Raw genomic sequence first — 22,933 nt, 5'->3', positions numbered from 1 at the left:
TACACGTCAGTTACAGGTTATTCATACTACGGCTCCAAATTGTTTGTTTGCAAGTTGATTATTTTCATCATAGGATAAACTGAATATGATTTTTTTTTCCATAAATTGATTAGGATTCAGTTCCTGATTAGCTTCATAACATGTCTGAAAATAGGCAAAAATGATCATTGTTTTCTAAAGTCAAAACGAATGTTTGCAAATGTCTTATTTGGACTAAACACAAATATAATCAGTCTGCTTTCATAGAGGACTACCAAAATCAAATAAATTTTACTGTTGAGAGACTGAAATCAGAGGATTTGGACCATTTTAAGTTAAACCATGGCTCTGATTAATTCATCTGACGATTAATTAATGATCAAACTAGTTGTCGATTGATTTGACAATCGATTAGTTTTCGATTACTAAATTAATTGTTTCAGCTCTAATGGAAATCCGGTAAATTGGGTCATGATCAGCATTCAGTAGGTATCACCATTACAAGGTTGTACTCAATAACCATTGACAAATGTGCTTCATTGTTCATATTCCAAGTCAGTTATATGATGCCTCTTCCTGACCTACTCAAAGCTTATGTCCATTTTCCGTTTGCTGTTGGTACATTACATCCTGCCACACTTTATATCCGCCCAAGTGTGCTCACCACTCGCGTCGCTGTTAAGTGGCCAGGTAATCTCATTTAAGTGTTGTGATTTAACGTGTGACTTCTCACCTGCTGCAAGCTTATGAGCAGCTCCAAGCTTGTCTATCAATCTCATTTACAGCTCAGCTACTATAAGCCGATGGCCCACAAACCCAAATCATTAGTATAGTGTTCGTATATACTGTATGTACTGTATGCATGTATGTATGTATGTGCTGTATGGATAGTATGTATGAATGTGTGTATGTATGCAGGGCATGAAATTAACTTTTTTGCTCACCAGCCACTGTGGCTAGTGGTTTCCCAGAGTCACAAGCCACTCATTTTTACAAGCCACAATTTTCCATTCATCCATCCATCCATCCATCAATGGATGTTTAATATGATTAAAGCTGTTAAATCATATCAAACATAATTATACAACATAATATAAACGTAATTATCACAACAAAATTGTTGCATATGTTTAATACAATTAAAGTTAGAAAGCACGGTGGCCGACTGGTTAGCACAGCCACCTCACAGTACTGAGGTCATCGGGTACAAATCTGAGCTCCGGGTTTTCTGTGTGGAGTTTGCATGTTCTCCCTGTGCCTGTGTGGGTTTTCTCCGGGTACTCTGGCTTCATCGCACATTCCAAAAACATGCAGGGTAGGTTAATTGAAGACTCTAAATTGCCATTAAGTGTGAATGTGAGTGTGAATGGTTATTTGTCTATTTGTGCCCTGCGATTGGCTGGCGCCCAGTTCAGCGTGTACCCCGCCTCTCGCCCAAAGTCAGGCACCAGCATACCCGTGACTATAGTGAGGATAAGGGGTACAGAGAAGGAATAGATGGATGGATAGATGAACTAGTCCTATTTACTAGGTATTGAAAAGTTCCATCTGCACTGGGTATTTGCAAACAGCTGAAATTGAAGTAAATCCCGAAGCAAACATTACAAAGTGAGTTGACTTTTTTTTTTTTTAATAATCCAAACATGCATCAGGATATTTTACTTTATACAAGGGACTGAACTAGATCTTAGGTAACAATGTAGTTGCTTTCAAAAGAGGCAATTAATCAAATTACAACTAAATACATTAGTTGGAACCGTTTACATTTTTTTAATGAGGGCATTAACTCGTAAATTTATGGGCCCCCTTGAATCCTGCATGGTAGTATGAAGTAAAGTGGGATACTGTATAGTAGGTTTGTACTAATTGTGGACATGGGAGTTATGTGAGTGACATGACTGTTCAGGAATTATTGTGGTCGTACAATTCATAAAATGAGTTGTTGCTAAATTACTATTTGTTCACAGAATCAAACTAATATTAATATATAATATTAATATAATAGTCTAATATTGATATTTCTTACTTGTATGTGAAGGCATCATTCATGCACTGATATTCCTGTGTGTTTCTTTAACGTATCTCGAGTCGAATGATACAGCCCGTCAGGCAAGATGAATTGTAGAACCATTGTAAGTCCCTATAGAAATGTTTTGGTTTTAAAAATACAGCTGATATCGAAAGGCAACTCCTGCAGTCATTTGTGCATGCACAGTGGGCAATAGTTAAGTGGCATATGCATCTTATTTTATTCTATAATGGCGTAAATGGGTGTTAACAGTTACATATATCTTTGTCTAGTTTGCAGAGATACAAATTGCACAACGGTGAAATGCTCAAATAAAAGCTCTAAAACAAGTGCCGTCACTCTCTGCTCACACAGCCAACATGGGATTAGTGTTGTTTCGGTCGCAAACGTTTCGTTCAGAACAACACATTTTTTTAGTGAATGAACTGAACTGAATCAATCTATGAAATGATTTGTTATTTTAGTTTGGCCACCGCCTGCCGCCCTGAGGCGAGCGAGTCGGCTGGGAGCAGAAACGGAACTGCTGAAGCGTTATGTCACTCACTTCTGAATCTTCAGCAAATGACCAATGAGCAGGCGGGGGAGAGAGTTAAGTGAACTGAGTGATTGGTTCAGTGAACTGGTGCACTGAAGAACTGAAGAGTGATTGGTTCAGTGAACTGGTGTACTGAAGAACTGAAGAGTGATTCATTCAGTGAACTGGTGTACTGAAGAACTGAAGAGTGATTCGTTCAGTGAACTGGTGTACTGAAGAACAGAAGAACTGAAGAGTGATTTGTTCGTTGAACTTATCGTTTGTGATCCGTTAGACACAAGTGATTCGTTCGTTGAACTTCTTTGTTTGTGATCCGCTAAAGAGCGATGTACTAGTACGATAAGTGATTCGTTTGCGTAAGGAACGGCGTACTACGCAGTGAACGTACTCATGAGTTATTTTAACCACAAATCCTGACGTCTTTGCGGGGATAGCTTTCACTAGCAGCCGTTTCTTCAAGCTAACGGCTAATGTTGAGTCAGTCAAGCACACGAAACCAAGCACACTTATTTAAAATAACTGAAAATTAATATTATATGTACACACGTACACATACATATCATTACCTCTGTGTCTCTAATGTAATTATTAAATATTTTTATTTAATAATAATAATAATAATAAAAATCATTGGGCGGCACGGTGGGCGACTGGTTAGAGCGTCAGCCTCACAGTTCTGAGGAGCGGGATTCAATCCCCGGCCCCGCCTGTGTGGAGTTTGCATGTTCTCCCCGTGCCTGCGTGGCACTTCGGTTTCCTCCCACATCCTAAAAACATGCATGAATTGAAGACTCTAAATTGCCCGTAGGTGTGAATGTGAGTGCGAATGGTTGTTTGTTTGGATGTGCCCTGCGATTGGCTGGCAACCAGTTCAGGGTGTACCCCGCCTCCTGCCCGATGATAGCTGGGATAGGCTCCAGCACGCCCGCAACCCTTGTGAGGAGAAGCGGCTCAGAAAATGGATGGATGGATAAAAATCATACATTAAACTTATATAGCGCTTCTCAAGACACTCAAAGACACTTTCCACTAATCAGATGACAATAACAGTAAGGTGAGTGAGGAGGAAGGCCAGGTGGCAGATGCTGGTGTCAGCGATGCTGTCCACCGCGGTGGAATGCGGAAGTTACGCTGGCCGGCGAGACCCAAGCTGGATGTAAGGGGATGCGGAAGGATTTACAGTAGCTGAGCTTGCTGCACGCATGTTCACGAGTCAATCGAAGCCGGGTGTTTGAGAGCTTGCTGAGAGAGATAGGTCGGTGATAATTTAGCTTAAGTTTTTTTTTATTTTTATATATTTTAAATCTCCCCACCTTTCCTAGTTTACAATACGTGACAACAAAAACAGATAGTCCTTTGGTGAACGTGTTGAGTGAACGTGAATCTCAGGGATGGATCATTAACTGAATTAGGAAACACGTGAATGATTTTGTGCAAAATAACTGAATGATTCGGTGAACTGATGTTTTGAACGAATCTTTTTTAAAGAACTAATTCGAATGATTCCGAAAACTCAAAAGAACTGCCATGCCCATCACTACATAGGATCCGGGGAGGGATACATGTGTGTTACAGTTCTGGACCAGCATCCTATGGAAAGATGAGACAAAGATCAACTTGTACCAGATAGATGGAAAGAGAGAATTTGTTGAAATATTGAGAAGGAAAGGAAGTGCTCATAATCCAAAACATACCCCCTCATCAGTGAAGCTTGATGGTGGTACAGTATCACGGGTGTGGGCATTTATGGCTGCCAATAGAAATGGTTCCCTTGTATTTACTGATGATGGTTCCTTTAACCTTTGCCCCTCCAAAGGTCTCTGCACAGCCTCTGAATGGCTCTGTTCTTTGTCGTCACAGGCAAGCTGATATCTTTGACCTGTGACCTCCTATGTAGCTACTGTAATCACCTTTGAAGACTATGGCAATTGAGGTGGACAGGAGTCACCTTTAATGTGTGCACAGACCCCGAGCAATGCACAGACAGCCTACTAAATGCCTCGCAATTACGTCCGAGGTGTGAATCCAATTTGTGAGGATTGAAGATTAGGAAGGCTTGCTCGTGACAATTTCTGGACACTAAGCAGATGAACGCAAGCTACTTCCTCTGGAAATCCTGCTTGTAGGTATTGCCATATTATGGAATCTTGGTGACAGATTGGTTCGTGTTTGTATGAGCCATTTCTTTATGAATTTTATACTATGAAATGACTTCAGGAGGCTTTGATTTTAACATAATAGTTAAATAACCTGATGCAATCCACGTTTGCATCAAAAGTCAAAGCAAAGTAATAGCGTGTTACTTGCCAGAGGCCAAGCATTTGGTGTGACCACAGTTCATGTAACATAATAATATTATTAATCATTTGGATTTATATAGCAGGACACCCAAGGACGCTTTACAGATCAGACAAAAAAAAAAAAAAAGAAGACTAACCACACAGCTGGCTAACTTAAAGGTACTGTAGCTAACCATGGGGCAAAGACCTGGGCAAATAAGTGGCTTTTAAGGGCCAATTTGAATGAGTCCAGTGTCAGGGAGTCACGTATCTCTGAGGGTTGGGAGTTCCACAGGGTGGGGGCTGCCACACTGAAGGCTCTGTCCCCAAAGGTGCATCTGCTAGTGCATGAGATGGTGAGCAGACCCATGCTTGAGGACTGCAGGCGACGGAATGGAGCGCATTGGTGGAGGAGCGCCAATACATACTGGGGGACCAGGGAGTGGAGGGATTTTTAGGTGAGGAGGAGTTTGAAAGAGATTGCTTAGTACCCCAAACAGGACGGCTAGTGGGGAAAGCATGGATGAGCGTCTCTGCAACGGTGTTGGAGCGTGCCGGCCTGAGTCGGGAGATGTTTATTAGTTGGAAAAAGGTAAATTTGGTGACGGCTTTAACATGTGACAGGAGTCCAGAATGACACCCAGGTTGCGGACTTCAGGCGTTGTCGATACATACATACTGTACATAAGACTTAAACGTATGCAATGACTTTCATTAACATGCCAGAGCTCCTTATTGTGACTTATTAAAAGTTCAAAAGCACAACAGGCCCTTATAAAAGTGTGAGTCATTCAAGAAAAATGTACACCACGCACCAGAGATGGGATCGAGTCACAAGAAAGTCAAAAGACATAACTTTCAAGTCTCCAGCAAGTGAAAAGTAATTTTGTCTTTAAGTAGAGTCACAGGTTACCTCAAGTCAAGTCAAATCCTGTAATCCCAAACCAAGTGACCTTATTAATGCAGTCGTACCTACAGTATCTGGGGCCTCACTTATGAAAGAGTGCGCAAGTGTCTTCCTAAAAGTGTAAGTATGCACAAAAGCTAAAAATGGCATACGACAAACAAAAATCAGACCTATCAAACCGTGCGTACCCACGCCTGTAGGAAATCTTACCCTGATAAGTCACAGTCGACTTCGATAAGTGCACACGTGTCCTCTACACACCCATATTCAACCAAATATGGTCAATGCAAAGCACCACACGAATATAAATAAGCCACGTTCGTCAATGCTTTCTAAAGGGTGACTCATGCCGACAAGCAAAACAAAAAGAAATTAAAAAAATTTTTCAATGACCGAAATAAAGGTGCTTATCATGAAAATTGCCCCCCCAACCCCAGTTATTTAGCACTGTGTAGTGTTAAATTGATAACTTGCTTGTCAGGAATTAGCCTCAACTAGGTATATAGCTCAGCTAGGAGGGATTTTAGCTATTATATTATTTGTGGAGATTAAACCTACTCACTTGGAATATACATTGGCCTAATCTATGGTATTATTTATGTCAGAAAAATTACATTATATATTATACATGCATAGTAGACATGTACCTATGAGGTTTTTCATGTTTACATTTTTCATTTTAAATTATAATAATTAATTTATTTTAAATTCCATTTTATTTTTAATTGGGTGATGTATAAATTCAAGTCAGTGTTAAAACAACGCTATTATTTCATTTTTAAGCGTATGTAAATTACAAATCGCAAAAGAAGGGCCACCAATAAACTCGCGCCTAGCATGCCACATTGGGTAGGCCCGGCTCTGCTGATGTGTATGTATGTTTATTATCATTCCATGCCAATAATCGACAGATGTCCAACGTAAGTGATATATTTTATAAATCTGTTGAAGAGTACTGAACTAAAATGAAACATTTGTATGTATGTATTAGGTGTGTAATGATTCGTTATAACAACAATTCGATTCGTAACACGATTCGTGGTTGCCGATTAGATTCAAGGACGATATTGGTTCATTTAAATGGTAAAATGGTAAACTGCACTTAAATAGCACTTTAGCTACAGTCCAGTGGTCTCAAACATATGGCCCGCGGGCCGGAACCGGCCCATCAGGGGGTCCAATCCGGCCCGTGGGGATAGAGAACAAGTTCACTGCTCTTTTTCAATAAAAGTAACTTTTGTTGCTAATTTTGTCAACTGGAGGGTGCACTGACTTAAATGACAATGATGCACATGTGAAGGCCAAACGATGCCAAGTTTTGTAGTGTTCACACTACAATTCTGTGAAAATAAATGCCTCCAGTAGAACTGTTTTAAGAAATTGAATATTATAAAATTTCAGTCAAAAGCTTCACTTTAAAAGAGGTTGGTTTGTTAGAATATTTTTTTTTCTATGCACTGCCACAATTTAAATTTTGATGTATACATTTACAAAGGATGCATAACTGAATGGTACACGCGCACTGATTCATAATACTGTTTAAATAATTTTTGGTTAAAAATTTGAGACTTCTCATATGATTTGCAACAAGATGATAACGAATAAATGAATATTTTCCGAAATAACTAAATAAAATTTGGAATAGTTGTTGTTTATGGATTTTTAAGCCACAAATGTTGTGGTCCGGCCCGCTTGAGATCTAATTGGGGCTGAATGTGGTCTGCGAACTAAAATGAGTTTGACACCCCTGAGCTACACCATCACAGTGCTCAAAGCGGTTTACAAAGCCTCACATTCACACACCAAAGGGTGGCTGCTACCATGCCCACTGGGAGCAAATAAGGGGTCAGTGTCTTGCCCAAGGACACTGACATGCAGACAGTCAGAGGTGGGATTTGAACCAGGTACCCTTCAGAATCAGAATCAGAATCATCTTTATTTGCCAAGTATGTCCAAAAAACACACAAGGAATTTGTCTCCGGTAGTTGGAGCAGCTCGAGTACGACAACAGACAGTCAATAGACAGAGAACACTTTTGAGACAAAAAGACATTGACAAAAAACAGTCACTGAGCAATAAAGGGTTAATAGTTATCTGGTAATGCCGGTAAATTATTATTATTTTTTTGACAATTGTGCAAAAGATGCAGAGTCCTCTAGCACTTAGAGCAGTTCGAATGACTAATATGGCAATAGTCCGGTGCAATGACCATTGTGCAAAGGGCGTCGAGACTTCAAGGAGTGTATGCGGTTTAAAGTGACGAGTAGCGCGATAATCTGGGACAATGTTCAGTCACTAGACGACCCGCTCTACCTACTGAGCCACAGCCGTGAATGATTCAATGGGTGGAAATACAACACATGCACACCATAGTGCGCGTAAATCCAGGGCATTTCCTAGTATTGATACAATCGGTTGATTATTTTTTACAACGATTTAAATCGAGATATTTACGTCCGGAAGGTTAAGTTGCTGAGCACAGATCGATCCAATTGGATTTTAGGAATATAAATCGATACATCGACATAATGAATGAATCGTCACACCAATAGTATGTATGTATGTCTAAACCCCAATTTCAATGAAGTTGGGATTGTGTGTAAAACGTAAATAAAAGGACAATTTAATGATTTGCAAATCCTTTTGAACCGATATTCAATGGAACACACTACAAAGACAAGATTTTTAATGTTCAAACTGATAAACTTTATTGTTTGTTTGCAAATATTCAAAAATTTTGAAATTGATGGCTGCAAAACATTCCAAAAAGGGGCTTGTTTACCACTGTGTTACAATATGCCCAGATTTCACACAGAGCAAGATATGAGATCATCATTGTTTCAGTACATAGATAACGTTTTCCAATGTAAAATATTGCATGTGCCTGAACTCAATAAAGGTTGGGCAACACAGGCGTAGACCTATAAGTGGATTAACCTGATCACACGTCCTCTTCAAGTCACTGTGAGATCACCACAGAGTCTGATGAATTCAAGGCGTGGAAGTGATAAACTGTAATTATCACAGGAAGCGCAAGGTTCTTGTGAGCTTTCATCCTCTATATGTTGATTAACAACTATTTCACATGTATTACGATGCCATAACACTAAAATGTCTTTCCATGTCGTGTATGTAGGTGCTCATTTAAAAAAATACAATACTATTTCAATAAGTTGCTGAATGTTTCATCACTTCTGTTTTGCCTGTTCTGTTACTATTCACATTATTAATTAATATTATTTATGAGATTAAAAATGTAGGAAAAATATTCCCTAACTTGTTAGAGAGGTATTACTTTAACAATATGTTTATTATTTCATTTTGTTATATGTGGAAACCCAAATGTTTGCCTGTCAATATTCCCATTCATCCAGGTCGTTTCATTCTCAGTGTATTGAATTGATCACATCTGGACTGTTCTGGTTGTCTTCGGAGACGTTTCACCTCTTATCCAAGCAGGCTTCATCAGTTCCTGCAGTAAGGCTCAGTTAAGACAGAACTAGCCTGAGTTGGTGTGGGAAAAACTCAAATAATTATCCTCCAAGTTAGAGGCATGCTCCAAACCAGGAATGGTATCATTCCTTTGGAATGCAAAACCAACAGCCCTAAGGATCCCAGGTCACTGTCTGTTAGCACAAGTCGTTAGGTGGACTTGGTGGCTCCATACAAATCAATATTCAAGCTGTAAAGGTAATGAATTTGACACTGAATTTCACAATTTTGGAGTTGTGCTGTTTGGTATGATTATTTGCTGAAGTAGTACACTACATGCCTTCAGTAAGGTGACTGTAGAAGAGAGAAACATTTCCTTTTAAACATTTGTTAGGACAATTTGCAGCCAGTCAGTCATGAGCACTGTATTGAGTCTCAGAGTTTATATAGGCTCATCTCTCACAATAACCTTCCGTAAAAGCAAAGACTTAAACTGGACATTAGTGACTTAGAAAATAAAAGCTCTCCACTTTGGACATTCACTGATGAGTATTTGCTTCAAAACTAATTGTCGTTTAAATTGCATTACAACTCTGTGAGTAGGACTCGTGACTGAAAAAATAAAAAGCCATACAAATGTTGTTTCAGTGTACACCACGCTTACACATCTCATGTGATCCACAACACCTTTTCCAAAAATATTTCTGATTAATAACATTATGACTGTGGTTGTAGTTTGCTGTGTTCCACAAGTGCCATACTGACAGCCATTTCTAATAGAGTATTACATAACTTAGCATGAGGGGTGCAGAAATACATATGATAATAAACATATTGTTAAATACCGCTATAACAGTGCATATTAATTTTATATGGAATCAATTAAATGGATGACCAGAGGAAAGTGATTGGTCAGTGAGAGCCTTGACGGGATATGCTGTTGATTTATTTGCAGGAAAAAGTCATACATATCCAAAAAATTATGAAAGTTGAATGATGTTACTGTTTAAAAACTAATTGACAGTTGACATGTGGCTCACAGTAAATTATATGTGTCCTTACTCCTTTATTATAAAAGTGTGCGATGGGTAGTAAAGGGTTAAATATGTGACCAGCAGTGCCTTCATGCTTTGGCAAAGTCAATAATAGGTCAGACTTGAGCTGTATGCTGCATCTCAATCCTCCTGTAATCTAATTTGGCCAATTTGAGGATCACCACAAGAAGGTATAAAACAACACCCAGGACGACAATAAGCCGCTGGAGTGGGTTTGGCCTTCAACACCAATTGAGACTACACACCATCCAAGTTTGGACGGATTGAAGCTTTCACAAACCAACTTAACAACGATGGGTTGGGAAGGACAATTCGAGCCTAACGGCACAGAGGGCAAAAACTTCTATATCCCCATGTCCAACAGGACTGGGATTGTTAGAAGTCCCTTTGAATACCAGCAGTATTACCTGGTGGACCCCATTTGGTACAAACTTTTGGCTTGTTACATGTTCTTCCTGATCTGCACTGGAACCCCCATCAACGGCCTGACATTGTTGGTCACAGCTCAGAACAAGAAGCTCCGGCAACCTCTCAATTACATCCTGGTCAACTTGGCCGTGGCTGGTCTCATCATGTGCGCCTTCGGATTCACCATCACAATCACATCTGCCATCAATGGCTACTTCATTATGGGAGCCACCGCCTGTGGGGTCGAGGGATTCATGGCCACGCTGGGAGGTAAGTTCAGCTTGGGAGTAAATGGCTTGAAGTAGATGACAAAGGTCAATTCATAATCAAACTGTCCTACAGGTGAAGTTGCTCTCTGGTCTCTGGTGGTGCTGGCTGTGGAGAGATACATTGTCGTCTGTAAACCTATGGGAAGCTTCAAGTTCACTGGGACCCACGCTGCAGCTGGAGTTGTCTTCACCTGGATCATGGCTTTCGCATGTGCTGCACCTCCACTGGGTGGCTGGTCCAGGTAGATCTTTTTAAATGCATCCAACCTTTTTCTACAACACTTCCGTTCTGTTTCTGTTTAAGGATACAGGGAAGCTAGGGCCTTGCCTGGCTGACTAAGGTCGAGAGGCAGGGTAGACCTATGACTGATAACTGTTCGATTACAAGACTGACTCATAGACAGCTTCACATTCTAGAGATCTTAATGGACCTTGCATGCAGGTTTTGGACAGTGGGAACACAATGAGAGCTATAAACTCCACACAGAATGGCTCCGAAATGTAACATTCTTGAAGTGCTAACCACTTGGGATAAAAGAATATTATTAGTCCTAAGTAGCCTTATACAATATGTGCAATCTTACGCAGATACCTCCCTGAGGGCATGCAGTGCTCCTGCGGACCTGACTACTACACTCTGGCTCCAGGCTATAACAACGAATCCTACGTCATATACATGTTTGTCGTCCACTTCTTTGCTCCCGTCTTCCTCATTTTCTTTACTTATGGCAGCCTTGTACTTACAGTCAAAGCTGTAAGTAGTGCAATACATTTAACAACTATTTGTTACTCCACAAAACACTGTTGAAATGGTGTCTTTAACGGCATCTGTGGTTTGCTTCAAGGCTGCAGCACAGCAGCAGGACTCAGCGTCCACCCAAAAAGCTGAGAAGGAAGTGACACGTATGTGCGTGCTGATGGTCTTTGGCTTCTTAGTGGCTTGGGTCCCATATGCTACTTTCGCTGGGTGGATCTTCATGAACAAGGGAGCTTACTTCAGTCCTTTGACTGCTGCTATCCCTGCCTTCTTTGCAAAGAGCTCTGCCCTGTACAACCCAGTAATCTATGTGCTGATGAATAAACAGGTTGGTGCAGCATATTGTCTTAACATCTTTATCGGCTGTTGTAAATGTTGCAACTTCATTCCCGAAACTGTTCTCTTGGCTCTTTTTCCCAGTTCCGTAACTGCATGCTGAGTACTATTGGAATGGGCGGCATGGTGGAGGATGAGTCTTCAGTTTCCACGAGCAAGACAGAAGTGTCTTCTGTGTCTTAAAAATGACGACAACTCAAAATCTATGGACGTTTTCCTTATTGATTGCATCCAGATTTTTAAACAATCCCATGAAAAAAAATATGTTGGACTTTTGCCAAATGGAACTATGGAAATGAATGGACTCTGGACAAAACACACTAACGAATTATCAATCCATCTGTCAATATGTATATAAAGAAAGTGTACAAGAGAGATACCAGAATGCTGCAGGCGTGCATCGTGTTGTCCATCTGTATGTGTGCATCAGTGTACAAGTGTGACTGAAATGTGACTCACTTTACAGTGTTTGATGGCACTCAAAAAAGTTCGAACCTGCTGCAGCGCGACAACACTTGGCCCGTGTGCAATCACAAGTGGGGCTATTTTCATGTAATTATGTGACGTTTCACTGGGCTACCAGTGTGATTGTTTTTATGTATTTCACAAAACAAAAGAAAAAAAACATAGGTTGGAGTAAATAAATGCATGCATGAAAATATTTGTGTACTCTTTTGACTCTGATTTGTACTTTGTTCCTTTTTATTCTTTCTATTAGCAGAAATATGGAATTTCATTGATGTTTGAATCTGAGTCGACACAAAACTTGAAGGCCAATATGGAGCACACACTGAGATCACAAACTTTACAATTTACTGAACATAATATGACAAAGTCGATGTCTTTGTTAGCAGGAAGTGACCATTGTTTCCCTAACAAGTACTGCATACAGTCTCAATGTTACAGTCTTATCTAATTTGGCATCATGTTTCTTCATAAATGGTGGTCCAATTTTGAGGACAATAGACATCAGATTGAAGGTAGTGCTAATATGTATAATAATAATAATAATAATAATAATAATAATGGCGGCACGGTGGACGACTGGTTAGAGCGTCCGCCTCACAGTTCTGAGGACCGGGATTCAATCCCCGGCCCCGCCTGTGTGGAGTTTGTATGTTCTCCCCGTGCCTGCGTGGGTTTTCTCCAGGCACTCCGGTTTCCTCCCACATCCCCAAAACATGCATGGTAGGTTAATTGACGACTCTAAATTCCCCTTAGGCGTGGATGTGAGTGCGAATGGTTGTTTGTTTGTATGTGCCCTGCGATTGGCTGGCAACCAGTTCAGGGTGTACCACGCGTGCTGCCCGATGATAGCTGGGATAGGCTCCAGCACCCCCGCGACCCTAGTGAGGAGAAGCGGCTCAGAAAATGGATGGCTGGATGGACGGTTGACAAATATGACACGCTTCTTATGCCCCACGGAGTGGTGTGCATGATAAGCATTCTGTTATCTAGCCTAATATGGTTTGTTTTGAACAACATTATTATGTGAAATGATAATGAACTCATGGAATTTGTATCAGAGAGAATGATGACTTCACCCTAACTGCAGTTTACATATAAAAGCATCCCATTAGCACAGCCAATCAGGGAAGTCTATCCAAGGCTGTTGTTCATGGCAAACATCAGCCTTGAATTACATGCACTTTGTTATTAAGGCCTCAGTATGCAGTGGTCGTCGATCTGATCCAAGCAATTAGATGGGACGGGGGGGTGGTTAGGAAGTAGGCCTTCTCTCTGTGGGTGCTGCCCCTCACACAAATGGTAATGGCATGCAGGTGTCCAGGGCTGCCTCTCTGCACTAGTAAATTACAGTGCATGTGCTCCCAGCTTGAAAATTACCATCAGCGTGTGTGAAAGGAATAAAGGGTTGCGTCACAGGATAGATGTCACATTGTGTTTTGTATAGTACAGTGAATCCTAATTGAGCTAACGTGGTACTGGCTTGTCTGTCATGTTAGTTACGGGTGTATTTCAATCAGCGTTGAATTTAAGTTATAATACAACCCTGCGTTAACCTCTAACGTGCAAATTATATAGCACGCTCTATGGCCATAAGGTACACTTACAGTGAGGCCAGAGTTGGATCTCAAATTGTCCCTGAGTGTTTCCCAACCTTTACAGTTTACAAATCTCTACTGAACTAATTCTGATCTTGTCTTGACTTACTCACACATTTACTTACTCAGTGGGACTGTTTTGTTGAATATAGCTATCATTCTTTTTTATGAATGGCAACAGGTGAATACACAGGTTAATTGTACCTTCTGTAATCTAGTGGAATGTCAGGGCTGCTGTTTCAGCACCCTGAGACCAGCCCGTGTGTGTGTGTGTCATGAGTGTGTGTGTCATGTGTGTCATTTTGTTTGCTTGTCTGTCAGTATGTTATTTAGCATGCTACTTTCAGGTTCATGGCGAAGAATGCTCGACCATGGATTTGACTACGAGACAGTTTGAACTATGGAGTGGGAGTGGGATCCAATAGCAGGGCTGGACATGGACAAGAAATCGGCCCTGGCATTTTTTGCTTAGACCAGCCCCTCATAATTAGTAGTGGACAACTAACTAGTAATTTATGTACCCAACTTTAAATTATTGTGGTGAGGTGTGTATACAGTAGTTTATGTAGTATGTCTTTAAAAGACTTTTGTGCGACAGGCTTTACACCGCATGCGACTTGTCCAGTTCGTGCTTCCATGTAATGTTTGTAAAATTAAAAATGTGTCCAGACACTTTTAAAAAGTTTGGCGTGTTCAAACACACAGTCACCTCTTGAGCACTTCATGTGCCTGCTCTCCAGGTATGATCAATCAACCATGCTTAATCCAACTGTTACACTGTCATTGACACTCGGCATAGACTGACGACCTCAATAATTTTTATGTCGCGGGCTAAAAATGGCGGCACGGTGGACGACTGGTTAGAGCGTCAGCCTCACAGTTCTGAGGTGCGGGGTTCAATCCCCGGCCCCGCCTGTGTGGAGTTTGTATGTTCTCCCCGTGCCTGTGTGGGTTTTCTCCGGGCACTCCGGTTTCCTCCCACATCCCAAAAACACGCATGAATTGGAGACTCTAAATTGCCCGTAGGTGTGAATGTGAGTGCGAATGGTTGTTTGTTCGTATGTGCCCTGCGATTGGCTGGCAACCAGTTCAGGGTGTACCCCGCCTCCTGCCCGAAGACAGCTGGGATAGGCTCCAGCACGCCCGCGACCCTAGTGAGGAGAAGCGGCTCAGAAAATCGATGGATGGATGGGCTAAAAATCAACATGCAATGTAATTACTTTTGTGTCAGCATCAGGACTGCATATGCTGGGCATCCCAGCATGCCAACCGCCATTTTATATATACAGTAGTACCTGGAGCTTTATGATTGATCATTTCTCATCCCAACATAATAGCAAAGACCACATTTTGGGAATAAGACACCACAGTTGTTCAATGTATACTTCCTACAAACCTACTCTGACCTGTTTAACAACACAATCATATGAGCAGTGTTGGCTTTATTTATGCAACGCACACAAAGATGGGCAGTCCAACAACAGGAGATTGTTACACATTTTAATTGAAATAGAATCACTTCTTTGCTTTGGCTTTGTCCAAGGACGTCATTGGTGGGAGTTTTGAGTATGACTAAGTATTGTGTGAATTGTCTAAAACGGGATGAAACAGCCACCAGGAGAGATTATCCCGCTGGCCTTTTTTCTATGGAGATAATCCTGGTACGCTGCATGGCGCACACTTTAATGTTCTCTACAAGAAGCTTTATTCATTTAACATTCTCTCTATTGGTTTCTGCCTGGTGCCTGTTGACTTTGAATCACTGTTGCAATTTTTTATTCCTTTTTTCATAGAAAAAGAGATGAACTGCCTTATAAGACAAACATCAGGTGTTGGCGTACAATGTCATAGAAATACAAAATACAGTAATAAATACGTCAGAACAGAAGATTTGGCCTTTTCAAAAAAAGTTAGCGCAATATTGTCAGCAGCCACTGTGTACTAACAGTACAGGCTTTTTTGCACAATACTATACTGACAAAAATATAAACAACACTTGTTTTTGCTCCCATCTTTCATTAGTTGAACTCAAATATCTAAAACTGTTTCTATGTATGAAAAAGGCTTATTTTCCCCCAAATGTTGTTTGAAAATCTGTCTAAATTAGTGTTAGTGAGCACTTCTTTGCTGAGATCCCAAGTGTGGCATAACAAGATGCTGAATACATTATTATTGCACAGTTGAGCCTTAGGCTGCTCACAATAAAAGGCCACTTTAAAATGTACAGTTTTTATCACACGGCACAATGTTACAGATGTTGCAAGTTTTGAGGGAGCTTGCAATTAGCATGGTGAGTGCAACAATCTGCTTGCATAACCAAAGAATGTCTGCTCAAATTGTCAGAAACTGTCTCAGGGAAGCTCATCTGCATGCTCATCATCCTCATCGGGTCTCAACCTGACTGCAGGTCGTTGTGGTAACTAACTTGAGTGGACAAATGCTCACATTCGATGCCGTCAGGCGCTGTGGAGAAACGGTTCCCTTCACCGTTCCAGTTTGCTCCAATATCCAGCAACTTGGCATAGCTATTGACGAAAAGTGGACCAACATTCCACAGGCCACAATCAACAATCTGATCAACTCTATACAAAGTATAGAGAGTTGCACTGCGTTAAGTAAATAGTGGACACAACAGATACTGTCTGGGTTTCTGCACCCCGCACTCCCCGCAAAGACCCCACTCCCCGTTTACAGTAAAACTGCACATTTTACAGTGCCCTTTTATTGTGGGCAGCCAAAAGCACACCTACTGTATGTAATAATCATGCTGTTTAAAATCCATCTTTATATGCCACACCTGTGAGGTGGATGGATTGTCTCGGCAAAGGAGAAGTGGTCACATACAACACGTATTTAGACTGATTTTGTGAACAGTATGTTAGAGAAATAGGCCTTTTGTGTACATAGAAAGTCTCGATCATTTGGATTTCAGCTCATAAAAAATGGGATCAAAAACAAAAGCATTGCATTCATATTTTCATTCAGCATAATTAATCGAAAGTGTTTTGAATTATTTTTTTATCTGATGAAATATTTTGAATCTTAAATATGTTTTAGGTTAGTCATTTCTACAGCAAAATACATCAAAATTGAGTGAAACTGTTTTACATCAGGATTAAACATTTGGAGTTTTGGATTTATTTCTGCTTGAAATGTAAATTTAATCAAGCCAATGTTACTAAATTACACCAAACTAGTCTTTATTTAAAATCAAGCTTTTTGCAAGTGGACAAAAGCACACTGATTACAATATTAGGAACTCCAACAATGAACACTAAGAAGCAAAAAAATAGAAAACTGCACATAATAAATAATGAAGCTCAAATGTGGTCTGGAATGCTTGGTGCAGCTCTAAATCATTTTGGGGTCCATAGCGGTGATCATGAAAAATGTTCCTTGTTTCCTTCTGCAAATTACTAGCCAGCAATAAACTACCTGAGACAAAGGGAACAGTTAGTTACAGCTATATTTTATATGAACACGTTAAAATTTAAAAACAATACCAACAAAGAATATTGTATAATGATGTACAGCTTCAAGTGATCGTTTTGCAGTTTAACTAAAAATGTGCTTGAACACAGTACCATTTGCTCTATTATTTATTCTTAAATATGTTTGTTATACATCTATACGAATCAATAGATACCACATTTTGATACCAGACATATATAATGGACCATTCAGAGAAGTAGTCAACAATAAGTGAACTACATAGCTAACCCTAGTACCACCACATACATTTTCCACTTTTTCAAACCTCTCTTTGTTTTGGGGGTTGTTGTTTAGATTTAAATGATGTGGTCAGTAAAGATGACATCAAAGGTTTTAGAGGTATGAAACGCACAATTTTACTGTAATACAAGTGTCACATGTATTCAATAAAATAAACATAAGGCAAAATTACTTCTCATTGACAATGATCACAGGGCCCCTCCTTTACTGTCATAAATGACTGGCTTCCCAAGATTGGTTTGCGGAAGGCCATAGCTCACTTGTGATTGGTTGAAGCTGCCTTGGCGGGACACCTGCATCCCCAAATCTCCTTTTGTCTGGTTGAAGCTGTTCTCTCTGGACGGCTGAGGACCAACATTTTCCTCTGGAAGGTCAAAGCTGCTCTCGCTGTAGAGCCGCTGACGCATTTCACGTTTCCCAGAAGCGCTCCTGGTGGGATACCTCTGCCCCATCTTGTACCAGCCCGTCTCTTTAAAGACAAACCAAATGTTTCCAGCCCAAAGGATGACGTTGACAAAACCAAAAATCTGGAGAGAGAAAATAAAAAGAATGTATATGAGTTGGGTGAATGCCGAGAATCAAAAATATATATATATATATCCACGGTACACTGTATTTAATAAATAGTAATGACTCCATTTTAAAATCAATGTTAAATAAAGTTATTGTAAGAATCATTATAGTCATGTTTTTGAAGTAATTTCCTTTGTGTGTGTCTGTCCTTACTTTCTGTCTTACAGAAATACAGAAGCTATACAGGAGTATAGCTTCAACAGCCCGTAGTTTGTCATTCAAACATCAAAGTCAATCTTTATCATTGTTGTGATTGAACCCTATCAACTCCTCTCAACTTAAAGCTATAGTATGTAACATTTGGCGCCCCCTTCTGTTCAAATGCTGCATTACAACAAAAGAAGAGACCTTTCGCTTCAATAAGACGTAGGCAAATGCATGTTATGTTCCTCAAGAAAAAGTATCGAATTGAATCTACTCTCCAAGGAATTTTTAACCTTATCAGATTAATAGACTGTGTCATTCATAAAGCATACAGATTCAAAGCAGATGTAGAGACAATGGACCTGCTAATGTTTTACACTGATGTACTTCTTCAACTTGTGATTATTAATGTAAGACAACAACAAGTTGTTATTTGTGATTCCACAACATTTTTACGATGCTTTGAATGACCTGCATCATTTTCATGCCATCATTGTCGCGCTGTCATTAGCAGTGCGCCGTTTACTAAGAATAAAAAATAAGATACTGACACATACAGCAAGATCTTAGAGGAGCTTAATGGGTTAATCATCATTGAGCCATCTCCTCTAGTACTGGCTTGGGTGAAAATGACTTTTTTTAACAACAACAAAAAGCTGTGGATTATAGCTTTAAGTTGTGACAATAATAAAAAAAAAAAACACTTTTGTTTAGATTTTTAAGCATCCACTGGTAGCAAAAAAAAAAAAAAAAAGAAAAAAGTAATTTGGTTTTCAGTAATAATTGAAACAAGTACGATTTCCTGGTATTTAGCGTACCCTTTTTCATGCAATATGTGAATGTATACAAACAAATAAAGCAGATGCACACAAACAGAAGCATTTACACAGACTTTATATATATTGTAGATGACTATTATATTTGTTCTCACCACCGACATGTTGAGACGAGACCAGTGAGCTCCCTGGGCAGCTGTGCATTTGTTCTCCCGAACTGAGCAGGCAGGGATGAGCAGCAGCACTTTGGTAGGCCTCGTAGCCATCTTGATATCAGAGAGCGCTTTGGCCCAACAACAACTGCTGATGAGCCATATGATGGAGAAGATCACTGTCACCGCAAAGTCCTGCATACCAGAGGGAAAAGGGCAAAACATGCTCAAGTTAATACAACAACTCCTCGTCTTACTACTACTGTACATGTGAGGCCGAACAGTCACTGACCACAAGCGGGCCTCGGTTGTTCTTCAAGTATTTGTTCTGGTAGAAGATGTAGACCACAGTTGCCAGTAGAGAGTAGAGGAACGTGATCACGCCCACGGTGACAAAAAACTGAGCAGCTGAGGAAAAGTCGCCGTCCAGGAAGAGAATTTCCTCCCTCTTTGTCTCACATAGTGGAGCCTTGAAATGCACTTGTTGTAACCTGCAGATGAAAAGCGGGTCTACACTCAGTTTTTATTAAGAGAAAACAAAACATGTATTGTGATAGGATGGTGAGTTACTTTTATAGATAATACATATTGGTGCAATTTGTACAATACAGTTCTGTCCAATGAGTGGCTAGCAACCAGTCCAGGTTGTACCCTGTCTTTCACCCAAAGCCAGCTGTGATAGGCTCAAGCTCACCCATGACGCAAATGAGGAGAAGTGCTATTGAAAATGGATGGATGTGGATGGCCACGCCATTCAAGTATTTTACCTTTCAATTAAACTGTAATCAAAGCGAGGGAAAGCTAGAAAGTCATTAAAGAAAAAGTGATGGTGTTGCTTTTCCCTAAAATGAAATGTTAATTTGACGCTTAGCTGAAATTGACAGGGATTGACAGTGAGACGTTCACTGTCACTGCACTACAAAAAACACCAGCCTCTAGTTATCGCATGCTTCCTCACAAGAATCAAGCTGCAATGATGACTGGACCAGTGTTACAAACCTTGTTTAAGTCACTCAGTGTGTGGTTGTTTCATTTTAACTTGTGTTTTGCATGGGTTAATTCATTGTTTAGAAAAAAGATTTTTCCAGATTTGTCCACAATGGAAGTCTAAAACTTTTTGTGTGCTCATCAAGACAATGCATTCCGCTTTTGTCGTAATGACTTTACCCCATATGTGATGTGTAGGCAGGAAGCCAGTCCAATTTGAAGGCCCCTTTCTCCGAAATGTTTCACTGCATCATTAAAGCAAAATGCACTCGGAGCCAGATCAGTCAAGATTCTAACCTTAAGTGGTCCCTTTTGACGCGCCAGAATGCTTCCACTATTGATCTTGTCTAGCGGCGTGCACCCACAATGCCTTGGGCCTGCTTGCTCAGACACCACTTCATTTAGTGACAGGATACAGAGATCATCTCTTTCTCTGCCACTCATGCGAGATGCATCTTCCTCAGGAAAAAGTATCGAATTGAATCTACTCTCCAAGGAATTTTTAACCTTATCAGATTAATAGACTGTGTCATTCATAAAGCATACAGATTCAAAGCAGATGTAGAGACAATGGACCTGCTAATGTTTTACACTGATGTACTTTCAACTTGTGATTATTAATGTAAGACAACAACAAGTTGTTCTGAAACATAAATAGCTCAGCAAGAGGTAATCAAGAGAAAGACAGCTTACTTAAAAAATATTGGCGTAGTTTTCAATTCTTGACTTCAGAAAAAAACTAAACAATTATGTACCCATAACACTGTTTAAAAATGTTTGTTGGCACAAAAATGCCACTTAATGTTTCAAAAGCCCTAATTGATAATAAGGAAATATTGGTGGGGGAAAGTTTTAGTTTTTTTTATACTTCTTTTTGTCCTTTTTTCTACATGCAACACATGCCAATATATAAATGTATGAAAGTGAATATTATTCACTGTGTCAACAGTTTGTCGGTCGTAGCAGCCGTGGTGCACCTGAATGGATAGCCAAAATCAACGTCGATGCTCCTGTTACTCAGTCTGCTGTCATGCACAGTCCACTTTAACCCGGAGGTGCCCATAGTAGCCTCCGCATGTTGCAAACGCACAAATGGCAAAAATCTGAGGAGCAGAATATGAGAGCAGTCATTTGCGGGCAAAAGCATTCACTGGCGTGAGTGAAAGGACTATCAGGGGACATGCTTGAGTGAGTGTGGCTTATTGCATCATGTATTCCCATGAATAAATGACAGGACTGATTATTACAATTTCTAATTGGTCTGAAAACAAAAGATTAATAATTTAAAGGTGGGAAGTGCTGCTCACTGCGCACTGGAGGGTGGCCACAGCAGTGCAGGCTGATTCATTTTTTGCATCAAACGTTTCTACACCTGTGCCATCACACAGCTCGCTTCTAATATATTCAAAACACTGAATATAATATTTACTATAAACTGAGTACTTTTATGTGACTTGCACACTGGAAACAATTATTCACATAAAGATTCACACTGTTGCTATTAATTCCATTTTAAGTACATGTAACCTAACTAATCTACTTGCAGAAGTAAAATGAATATATAAATCCAATTAAGCATTTAAAAAAAAAATCTAAGAGGAAAACACTTACCGGGGCAAATGTAACCATACACATTTAAAAATCCAAGAGATATGTGGCCAAAGTCCACTTGGTGTCTGCACCGTTTGTCATAAGGCTGGGATGTGGACAATAAGAGGAGAGTTTCCAGCAGACGGGTGGGCTCACATGAGGTGCACTGACTTCCAAAAGGAGGAGTCACACATATATTTCGCATGTGTATTAATTTAAATATAAAGCACTGCCTACAGAATGCTGCAGAAGCTTTTAACAAACCAATGCTACAAGCGTCAATGATGATGATGTTGATGATTATTATCAGACGGTAGGCTTCTAAGATCATATTCCTTCTCTGATACTAAAGAGATTTTTTTTTCACAGAAAAGTTCTTCGTAAATAGACTTTATAAATCTTCTTCATAAGCAGTTGTTCAAGTAAAAATGCCAGTTCTTTATAAACAGTAAGCCTTATGATGTTTCTTTACAAATCATTGCGTATCAGTGCTCATTTGCTGATTTTCAGGGCTTACAAATGTGGAAATTGCTCCATTACTGCAGCCAAAAACGCCGTTTTGGGGGCTCAGACCAGCAAGCAAAAACTGTTGCTTAGTGTTATGAGCCCCCAATTGGGCATTTTTTGATACTGTTTCATATGATCAGCCTTCTTATAGAAAACGAATGAGTGTTAAGTGGTTGGAGCAGATCAAAGAATACAATGTTACAGTGGTACAAAAAAAAACCTGCATTGTTTGCCAACTGCAACCAGTTCAGGGTGTACCCCGCCTCCTGCCCGATGACGGCTGGGATAGGCTCCAGCACGCCCGCGACCCTACTGAGGAGAAGCGGCTCAGAAAATGGATGGATGGATGTTTGCCAACTGGCACGGTGGACGACAGGTTAGCACATCTGCCTCACAGTTCTGAGGACCTGGGTTCAAATCCGG

General features: G+C 40.2%; 2 protein-coding genes across 2 annotated transcripts; one reads left to right on the top strand and one right to left on the bottom strand.

Annotated features, from left to right (window-relative positions):
* The first annotated feature begins 10,430 nt into the window (after positions 1-10,430).
* Positions 10,431-12,647, top strand: LOC133409113 (green-sensitive opsin-like). The gene is made up of 5 exons (XM_061688696.1): positions 10,431-10,894; positions 10,967-11,135; positions 11,482-11,647; positions 11,739-11,978; positions 12,071-12,647. Exons 1-5 carry the CDS (start codon positions 10,510-10,512, stop codon positions 12,167-12,169), a joined length of 1,059 nt encoding a protein of 352 aa, XP_061544680.1. The 5' UTR covers positions 10,431-10,509; the 3' UTR covers positions 12,170-12,647.
* Positions 12,648-17,969: 5,322 nt separating this feature from the next.
* LOC133408925 (synaptoporin-like) lies at positions 17,970-21,476 on the bottom strand. Its single transcript, XM_061688313.1, has 4 exons — positions 21,391-21,476; positions 19,719-19,917; positions 19,430-19,621; positions 17,970-18,308 (listed from the first exon to the last, which is right to left on the bottom strand). The coding sequence occupies exons 1-4, from the start codon at positions 21,474-21,476 to the stop codon at positions 17,970-17,972; spliced, it is 816 nt and encodes a 271-aa protein (XP_061544297.1).
* Between the last annotated feature and the right edge of the window lie 1,457 nt (positions 21,477-22,933).

This window comes from Phycodurus eques, chromosome 10 (assembly GCF_024500275.1).
Source record: "Phycodurus eques isolate BA_2022a chromosome 10, UOR_Pequ_1.1, whole genome shotgun sequence".
NCBI classification, from domain to species: domain Eukaryota; kingdom Metazoa; phylum Chordata; class Actinopteri; order Syngnathiformes; family Syngnathidae; genus Phycodurus; species Phycodurus eques.
The sequence above is the reverse complement of the archived record's forward strand: the minus strand, read 5'-3'. Positions and strand labels throughout refer to the sequence as shown.